The following is a 10,706-nucleotide window of genomic DNA, read 5'->3' as shown; positions in this document are numbered from 1 at the left end:
AATCAAGGTCATTTTGGTCCTAATGGTACAAAACCAGATACCTACTAGAGGTAATTGAGTGTAAGGTGGAAAGTATAGCAATAATGCTAGAAACTCATTGATTAAAACAAAAAAGTTTCAGTCCTCCTAATAACTCCCAACAAAGGGAGAAATTATGCAAATTATGCAGATATAACTGGATCAGGATTCCCAGTTATATGAAAGTATGAAACTACTTTCACAGAGAAGAGATTCTCAATCCATGTAAGATATATCTAAGAACTTCACCTCTTTTCAATATTATATTCAAATATTAAGTAATTCCTACTTGTGCATGGTTTTTCCATAGGTAAAATAAAACTAATCCTCATTGGGTTTTCCAAAGGCTTCTTCCTAAAATTTTCAGAATAAATGTGCTAGGATAATTGGCCTGTAGGAGGCAAGGTACTACAGGGTGAGAACAGGGGAAGCAGCCGTTGAACTCTGTCATCTTCCAATCTACAACAAAGATTTAAAAGAAAAATCAAACTGCCAAGATTTATTCAACTTTCTCTTTCACAGAAAATACAATATGTAATATAAACACTGACACATGAATAAAGCACAAAGATCAGAAAGACAAATGAACTGGATAATACACTTGCTTCAACATTATAGTGCTTCCTGATTTCATTTGCACCATAAATCACATGATTTTAGACAAATTAAAGGCAACATTCAGACTTACAGATGTAAGAGAGCTTCTGAACTCCTAACAATGCCATATCAAACAATGCCAGAAAGTTTGATCTTTCTGATGAAAAATCAATTAAAAATTAAAGCTGAGCCCAGTCCATTATCCACTTACTCAAGGCATTTAATGTAAGAGCATGAGAATGAATTAACACATGAGCTTTGCTATGTCTCTGGAGACAAAGATTTAATTTGCCTCTTTTTCCTCTCTAGAGAAAATAAAATTAACCAAATTAAAAAGCAGAGCTGCCTGGTACTGGCTAGCAGAGTGTACAATGACAGCGGATTCTTATTTCCATATACTCCAGGAAAGGTAAAACACAATAAAGGACTGCCATTAGTGAAAGGGTTACCTTCATCTTGTGTGCAGAATCACACAAGGTTTTCAGAATTCTTTCCCAGAACATCAAACGAGGAGAAAGGACTTCAGTGGGTGACTGGGATCAAGAGCCACCTTAATTGTAAAACAATGAGTCTGCTTCTAAACTTCAATTCCTACATTTAGGAATATAGGCTGCAGTTTTCTGTGGTTATCTCAAGAAATCAAAATGGCCTGTCTTATCAGATGACACCTACCTATGAGAAGTAAATTTTGATAATAGAGGCCTGCCATACAGACTGGTTCATAATGCTACTCGATGTCACAAGATTTGGGTTCAGATAAGGCTTGCTTAGAGCTGGAGATCAGAGAATGCCAGGTTTGCCAAGTGTACCCACTCCCACACTGAGCCCATAATGAAAGGGTACTCTGAATCATCTCTACTTCCTAATTCAGTGCCCTACAGACTATGTAGTAAGAAGTACCTTATGTACTTACGGCGGGCAAAGTAGCTCATGCCAAACATCGATTCTTTGGAAGAAAAATGCTACTCTGAACAGGTGTTTTGAAACCCATTTCTGTACAGAGCTAACCTCCTAGTAATGCTAAGAGATGGAAATTTTTTTGTTTTTAAACTGTCACATGAAAAACACCTTCACAACAAAAACCATTGATTTTTATATCCCTTACCTATAGCACTTGGCACAGTATCTTGTGATTTATTGTGTTCTTTTTACTAAAGAGATCAAGAACAAAGAAAACCAAAATTGAGGTTTTCCAAGGGATAGGAACTGACATTCCAAGGAAGTCCTGTATTAATCCTTTTTATGCTATAATTAAGTTCTTGCTCAGGGACCTTTTATTTTTTCAAACAAGCAAGATAACACAATCAGCACTATACTACGCTCTGCGTGCGTGCTCGTGTGCGCATGTGCACATCCATGTTTGTTGGATACCAAACCCAGGGCCTCACAGATGCCGAGAACATACTCTACCAGTGGGCTTTGGTAGACTTTCAGTACTGTAGCAGTCCGATTAGACAACCACAACCCTTCATCGACTTCCATTACTGGACTCTTACTTATCCCTACAAAAAGGAGAGGTTTTGTCCTGCTGTGAAGGACAGTATGTTACTGTAAAAAGGGAAGATGCTTCACCTATAGTCCTCTGCCCTGTAATCAGATCATAAACCCACTATTTGCTTTGGAAAACATTAACCAATAGTATCAAAAAGCAAAAGCTAGAAATTTTTCTAAGACGTGGGGCTCCAGTTTACTTTCAATTATTGTTCTGTATTGTCTGGACCTATCACCTTTCCAATGCTTTAAATCCAGCTCCGAATATTCCTTACATAAAAAAAATAATAATATTTAGAGAGGATCCCAAGAAGAAAGTTTTTCTACAGTAACCACCCATTTGTCTCATTATTATTTCCCTTCCCTTCTCAGGGTATGTCCCTATTGGAAAGTCCTTCTCTTTGAAAGTTGAAAGATAGAAAATTCTGAAAAATAGATCCATCCTATTTTCAGACACTAGAAATAGTTATCCTTAGGGAAATAAGGCACCTCTAAAGTAACCCGAGAGGAATGACAGGGATAGTCCAGACAGTTGGGTCCTCTGGCTGCACAGGAACCTTCCTGCCAAAGCCTGATTATATTATGCAGCACTGTGGTGATGGACTAATACACAGGAAGATTTGAGGCTCCAATGAACTCAAAACATGTAAAGTTGTGTTTTGAAATAGAAAGCTACAGTATGAGTCAGATCTCTGGTCAACTTCATCATCCTTCCAAGCTAGATGAGAAATTAAGCAACCTAGGTTCTAGGTCCTAGTTCTTTACTGGCTGTGGGTCCATGGGCAAATCACTTTCCTGTCTTTAGCCTGCTTTCTCATCTGTAAAGTGGGGATAAAATGACCTGTTGTCTACTTTGCATTGTGATTGTGACAGTCAAGTGAGACTGCAAGTGCTGTGTAAATTGTGAGATACTGTAAATAAAGGGAAGTAGTATGTGCCTGTTACATTTTAATGGTCCTTTTCCTTGCCTATTTGATGAGAAGCACCCCATGTGGGATGTGCCTTGACACAGAACTGAAAAAAAAGTATAAATATACACTGGTCCTTTTCACTAGGATTGTTTTAAAAAAGAAAACTCCTAACTTTCTCAGCAATGGCCTCAGAACACATTATTTTAAAATGTGATGTCATCCAAATCTACCAACTGATAGAATTAATTTCTCTACAAATGCCCTACTATATGTTAGTCTGTTGATGCTTTACACAGTGGAGTCAGGAACTCAAGATACAGCATGCCAAAACTCAAAAGAAAAACGTAAGATACCCATACAGTGGAAGTTGGTGGTAAAGGAAGTAAAGTGGAAATTAAAGGCATCCTATATAATAAAATTAAGTCACAGTTCCTCAAATGGTTGCCTTTTTCCTGAGATCACCCCAGACAGGACAGGGGCTTGGTCCTGTGAAGTGCTTTACCGAAGCTTAGTCTTGCTGGAGGTGAAAAAGGATGCGTTGTTAGCAAGGAGGCTGGGCTCATTTTCAGCACTAGGATTTGAACCATGAAGTCTGCTAGAAGTTGTGGATAGCTTTGGTGGAGAAGCCTGTGGGGCCTGAGAGAGGCTGGCTGGTTCTCAGATGCCCAGCCACAGTGTGGACAGTTAACACAGCTATCCAGTCCAGGAATTTTCAAATCTTCCTATAAGCTGGTTCTGCTCTTCTTCGGTCTAATAAATAATTAAACAGAAAAAAACAAAACAAGACAATGAGATGTGTAGCACTATATCTGTCTGTGGTTTAGGGCCTTGTCCTGCCTATCTGCAAAGTTCACATGCAGAAAAGAGACACCGAAGCGAATGTAACTTTGACTAGACTTTGAGAGAACACCTGGCCTAGCTCAAAGACCCAGATTGCTCTATTCATGTCAGATGACCTTTATTAAAAATACTATAGGTGATGAGTTGGAGGGAGTCGGCAGCAGAACTGCTAGGTAACAAGATGGTTGTCCTTTGAGGCCACGAACATGTTGCTAACCTCCACTTTTCTTCTTGACTTGCTTTGCTTTCCGGGGTTTGAAGATGGTGTAGTTTGCATATACTGTATATTGATCAGACAAGAAGGGGACATAAAATGCCCGCAGGAGCCTTGAAGATCTGAAAAACAAGGGCAGCGAGGAAGAACGTTACTATTTGGGAGAACTTACTAATGAAAGTAACACCAGGTACTGGGAAGATTATGTTTTATGAAAGCAGCACATAAAAGGCTGCTATTGGATACTGGATCACTAAAGACAACTTAAGACCAAGTTCCCCAAGCCAAAATGAAAACCAGGGCTAGGGAGATAGCTCAGTGTAATAAGTGCTTGCCTGGCAAGCGCAAGGTCCTGAGTTCAATCCCTGGTACCATCAAAACAACAACAAAAAGAAAAAACAACACAACAAACTCTCCCCAGAAAGTCAAAGCACATCCTTCAAAATAGCTCTAGGTCTTCATTTTGCATCAGAATGTGCCATAGAAAAGTCCTAGGTCAGTGAAAGGGCTGCTATTCCTGGAAGGCTTGCTTTTGGAGTACTGGGTTGGACCCAGGCCTGGCACTTGCCAGGGAAATGCTATGCCACTGAGCCACATCCTCAGTCCTCTTTATTTTAAGCTAGGGTCTCCCCAAGTTGTCTAGGCTGGCTTTGAACTTGCCATCCTCCTTCCTCAGCCTCCCAAATGAATGGGATCACAGAAGTAGACCGCATACCAGCAGAGATGAAATAACACACAAATGGTTTCTGCACCTAAGAGACTAGAGATGGCATATGCTCCAGGACCCTGACTCCAGGTCTAAATTTCCATAAACAGGAAAAGACAAGTAAGTCTTGGGGCCCGTGCAGAGTATTCTACTAATGACCAAGCCAGGGAGAGTCAACGCACAAACTCATGTTACGGCAACATATCCCTGGCGAATTCTATCTACTTATCACTAAAAATAAGAGAATAACTGAAAACATAAATTTCTCATGAGTTTCTGAAGAATATGCTAAGTGCTTTTGCTTTTATATATATTATTTAATCTATGATTATCAGATGGTGAGAATGATATTATTATCTCTTATTTTTTCTTTTTAGATAAGGTATTGCTATGAAATTCGGATTGGCCTCACATTTGCTGTGATCTTCCTGCCTCAGCCTCCCAAGTGCTGGGATTATAAGTATGTGGCACCACATTAGATTTTTCCTTGTTTCATAGGTGGGAAACTGGGGCTTAAAATTAGTCAAAAGTCGAAACGTTTTTTGGTACTGGGACTTGAACTCAAGGCCCTGCATTTGCCAGGCAGGTGCTTGTGCTGCTGAGCTTTATTCCCAGCCCAAAACTTTTAATTAGCTAAAACTTGTGCAGAAGCAGAGAGTAAGTGAACAGGGTCTCATTTAATTCCCAGTTTTATTCTAGAGTCTGTATGCTTAATCACGATGGTTTACTCTGCACCCCAGAAACAGGTTCTCAGATGCCCTAAATGGCTAAATGGCTTTCTCAATCCCAGAAAAAGTTATAGTGATAGCTTCAAGTTCTACATGAAGTATTGCTTCCTAAATCTCACTTCTGCGTTTGAAATTCCCAAGTTGGCCCAGTTATTGCTGCCCTAAATGAGACAGCTGAGGGGTGTGCTAGTGCCAGTCCTTCTCCGAATTCTAAACTTGGAAATGTCATGGCAGCGTGGCATTTGTACTGGCAACTTACATCTGAGTTTGGCAAACTCCTGCAACGCCTGTACACAATGATATCGTGCTTGGCAAGCATGCCACTTCCCAACTGGGATGCTGGCAGTGTCCTGCGCCCCCCAGAGATGCACTGCACTTCCCCAGCTAACTGCTCTAGGGTTCTGACAGAGAACAGAAGCTGGGAGAAGAGCACACAGAGACAAAGCTAGGCTCATACAAAGAGAACAAACAAGTAGAAGAAGTGCCTACCACACACCAAAAGAAGTTAAATTACTCCTTTTGGCCCTGCTACACAGATAAGGTAATGGCTGGAACAGAGAGACATGCACCAGACCAAACTCCTATAAAAGCCTAAGTATCGCTCCTGCTGATGGCTTCATTAACACAGTCTGTACATGTCCGGTGCAACTCAGCCCTCGGTGTGACATCAGCACCCACTGAACCCAACTTTAACTTTCTCTTTAAAGCACTTTTTTAAAAAAAATATTTAAGAAGTATCCCAGTTGATAATTCTATTCTTTTTAGTTTCTTCTAAAAGAATAAAGAGAACTTATACTATTTTTAAAAAATAAAATAAGATCAATTCTGGCAATTATCAAATGGATCTATAACTTATTTTTAGAATAAATCTAAGCTACATTATCAGATCTTGGTAGTCTTACTTTTCCAGATTTTGTTGTTTCCGTTGTATAGTGCTACAGTTGGAACCCAGGGGCACACACACGCTACTAGACAAGCACATTTTTCTTTATCTTGTTATGTACAATTATGCTTTAAAAGCAAAGACTATACAAGACATTTGATAGAATTACTGAAAATGTTAATGCAATAATGAGGTTGGACATCATTACTGCATTGTCTTTCGGGTTTCTTATTATACCCCAAGAACTAGACCATTATTTAATATGGTACACATGACTGGAAGCACTATATCTATTTATTCAACACAGTTCAGAATACAGAAGCTTTAAAGAATTTTTTCCATCTACAAAGACAAATAAAAGAAATTCGAGAGGAAGATGTCACAATTCTTAAATATATCAGAAGATGAATACAAAGAGAAGAGTGACAGAACAGACTCTAATGGTGATGATCACATTGATTGTATTAGCAAAATTTCAGACTATGGGTTTTCAGACAGCTATAAACTAGATGAAATTCCTCAAACTCAAGAAGTGGTAAGTGGGCCCCAAAAACGTATGCATCAGGAAAAGAAAAACTTGTGTAAATATTGTAACACTAAATTTACTGAGACATCATGAGATTAGTACATGTTGCCTTTGGCCTCTAAAATTAGAAGAGGTGCTCACAGTGGTACTCATCAGCTTTCAGGTATTTATTAGTATGATAAACTACTGAAATGCAGATACATTTTGGGGGTAGTCTGTACATATATTCACAATAAAAATAAGCATATCATTTAAAATTATGGTTGTTTTCATTATTCTTTTATTTTTGTAAGTTATTTATAAAATAACTAAAAATTATGAAAAGAAACAAAGGTCCATTAAACCAACGCAGTCACTGGTGAGGACTACTTTCCAGGTACACTGACAGATCCTGCCGGGGTTCCAGAGGTATTTCAGAAGACTACCCTGGGCCAGACAAAGGACGCAATCATCATCAAACTACTAGATGCACTAAAATGGAAGAGGGGCCGCTCTGCATGACTGTTGAGTACAAATGGCAAGCTAACAGAAAGGCAAAAGATAGATTGGGATAAACTATTTGTAATGCACAAAATGGGGAATTAATACCTGTACAGTATGCAAACGTCGCTCTTCCCCAATCTGCCTTTCTATTCTAGTGCTCACACTTTGATTATACACACTCTAATTTCATGAAAAATGTGTTTATTCTTGCCTAGAGGCTGCCAAATCCCAAGTGATCATGCAGATGGAACAATGACAAACATGCCAGACTCCTTTTCCAGGATCTACCAGATAATTCTTGTAAAGAGGGATCCTAACTGCTGAACCACAACATGACTTCTGAGGTCCATTAGACCAGCTCACAAGAAGGCCACCGACTATAGTTTCTCCTATGCTGACCCTTCTCAGCTTGAAGCAGCTAGATGGAAACTATGCCTCTTCTCCCCTAACTGCGTTAGGGATTCTTCTTCAGAGGGGGGAATATTATATATAGATAGCTAAGTTAGGTAGAAATATACTAGGTAGTCGACACAGCTGGGCCCTCAAGGGAGTCAGTGCAAAAGACGACAATCCAACAGGAGGACTGTGACTGGAGGCACACTAAAGGTTAAAGTCACAATGGCTAGTTTCACATCTGTCCTTCTCACCCTTTTGGGATTTCCCATTGTCTCATTAGGGGTGGACCCCTCAGAAAAAATGGCTATCATAAAGAAATCAACCAACAACAAATGTTGGAGAGGCTGTGGGGAAAAAGGAACCCTTCTCCACTGCTGGTAGGAGTGTAGACTGGTGCAACCGTTATGGAAATCAGTATGGAGACTCCTTAGAAAACTAGGACTGGAAATCCCCTTTAAACCAGCTATCCCTCTACTGGGACTTTTCCTGGAGGAACTGAAAAAGCCATATCATAGTGATATATGTGCACCTCTTGCAGCACAATTTGTGATAGCCAAATCTTAGAAACAACCAAGATGCCCATCACCTGAGGAATGGATGAAAAAGATGTGGTATTTTTATACAATGGAGTGTTACTCAGCTATAATGAATGATAAACTTGAAGCCTTTACATTTAAGTGGATGCCACTTGAAGACATAAGTGAAATAAACTAGACCCACATGTGTAAATATTGTACAGTCTCCCTAGTGTAAGAACTCAAAAGAAATATAGAAAGGTATAACACAATTAAAAGGAAAGCAAGAACTTAAGGATTAAACAACAAAGACAGGGCAAGGAGAAAAGCTAGGAAACATGACAGAGGCGAAGTCATACATTTATATGCACAAGATGGGTAAGGTAATGATCCTGAGAATCTTCAGATTTTTGAAACTAGCAGTTAACTGGTAGGATTCTCACCCTGACTAACTATATATGCTGATACCTGTGCACTAAGCAACTACACTGAAGAAAGCAATGTGTAATGGTAGGGTCACACTTGGAATGCCTGTCATTCTGGTCTTCTAAATATATACTATTTGTCATGACATACCAATTACTGTCATTAGGGGTGGGCCAACCTCTCCCATTTACTAAGACTAGGACTAAGATTGAGACTGCTAAGATTAAAGGCAAGGCCAACCACGGTTAATGATGTCACTCATGTACCCTTGTTACCATTGGATCAATACTGAGCAATTATACTTGCAATCTTACGGTTGATCATAATTTTGACCCACATTGTAGCTGCCTCATGATTTTGCTCTATAAAATTCATTTGAGAGGTAGGCTTATTGGCAGCCCACTCAGGACCCTTCCTATCTCTCAGGAGCTATTCCTATTCCCCATTCTCATTCTCCAATAAATTTTCCTGATCTTAAAAAAAAATCTAGAGTATATAAACTATTCCTACAGTTAAGAAGATAACCAATTCAATAGGAAAGCACATAAAAGAATCTTTATGACACAGAAATCCCTGTCATATCTTTTGACAAAATAAATTAATAAAGAAATGCAAATGGTCAACATATGGAATGATATTCACCCTTACCAGCACTGACAGAAATTTAAAAAGTCTGACAGTATCAAACACTGGAAAGGAATTAGGAAATATCCTGCCAGGGAAAATGTAAACCTAAGCCAGGTATACTACTGCATGCCTATAATCCCACACTGGGGAGGCTGAGGCAAGAGGACTATTGTGAGTTTGAGGACAACCTGGACTAGATAGTGAGTTTAAGTCCTGTCTGAACTGCATAGCAAAACCCTATCTCAAAAAAAAAAAAAAAAAAAAAAAAAAAAAAAGGTAAACATGCACAGTCATCAGCAGTATCAATTAAAACAAAACTATTTAAATCCTGACCGCGATGGCGAACACACGTGTTATAGTGCTCTGTATCACTGGAAGTGCTAAAAGGTTTGCAATCACTGCCCTATAGTATAGCAGAGGACTTTCATTTTTACTATACACCAACTTATGTATTTTATTATGTATATATTATATATTTATGCAAACAACTTAGTTTTCCATTTAACAAAAATCCAAAATATACATAAAAGTAAACCAAATATGTTATTTATAATGATGCGTAAAAACTAATAGGCAGATATTTTAATGACATTAACTTTGAATTCTTCAAAAGCAAAAAATGGTCTGTAATTGTGCTGTCTGATGGGATGGCAGATGAAGAGGATCCTACCTTTGAGGAGGAAAATGAAATTGGAGGTGCTGAAGGTGGACAGGGTAAAACAAAGAGACTTTTTTCTAAAGAATTATCATGTATGATATATGGGTTTGATGATGATCAGAATCCATGTACTGAGTCAGTGGATATTCTTGAAGACCTTGTCATAGATTTTATCACTGAGATGATTCACAAGGCAATGTCCATTAGAAGACAGTGGACATTGGGTTGAGTACAAGTCGAAGGTATAGTCTTCCTCAGTCAAAAGGACCCAAGGAAGTTTGCTAGGGTTAAAGACTTGCTTACTATGAATGAAGAAATGAAACGAGCTTGAAAAGCATTTGATGAAGCAAACTGTGGGTCTTGACACCTTTTGTTCTTTCTGAAATTGTGTGATTTTTGGAAACCATACATAACTATTTTCTACAGTAATTGTTTAGGCATGTACATGAGAGGAAGAAACAAAGTTTTCAGCCTTTATTTTCAGGTCTTTGTTTTTGGAGCATTTGATTTGAGTCTTTTAATTGCCTGCCCTTGTATGACGATACTTGAATTTTACTGACTACATATAAGTTAAACTACTTTATAAACCATGCAGTCCCTTCTGACTTTTGTTGTCTAAAGAGTAAACTTGTATTTATATATTACATATATTAATGCCATTACAAGCTGTATTCTAGCCATTTAATA

The 10,706-nt window shown here is 38.6% G+C and overlaps 1 protein-coding gene and 1 pseudogene across 3 annotated transcripts in view; one reads left to right on the top strand and one right to left on the bottom strand.

Moving 5' to 3' along the window:
- Positions 1-502: 502 nt before the first annotated feature.
- The window catches only part of Alg9 (ALG9, alpha-1,2-mannosyltransferase), a 101,258-nt gene continuing 91,054 nt past the window's right edge, over positions 503-10,706 (bottom strand). For 2 of the 3 annotated variants that reach the window (XM_023709549.1, XM_023709551.1), the window contains one exon: positions 4,055-4,193. In XM_023709549.1, coding sequence (XP_023565317.1) covers positions 4,149-4,193 — 45 coding nt within the window. In that variant the 3' untranslated portion in view covers positions 4,055-4,148. Of the gene's footprint in view, positions 4,194-10,706 lie in introns of all 3 variants that reach the window. The other variant, XM_012513582.2, reaches the window with a different exon arrangement.
- On the top strand, positions 10,009-10,383 carry LOC101570880 (annotated as a pseudogene).

Source organism: Octodon degus, unplaced genomic scaffold (assembly GCF_000260255.1).
Source record: "Octodon degus isolate 3935 unplaced genomic scaffold, OctDeg1.0 scaffold00012, whole genome shotgun sequence".
NCBI classification, from domain to species: Eukaryota; Metazoa; Chordata; class Mammalia; order Rodentia; family Octodontidae; genus Octodon; species Octodon degus.
The sequence above is the reverse complement of the archived record's forward strand: the minus strand, read 5'-3'. Positions and strand labels throughout refer to the sequence as shown.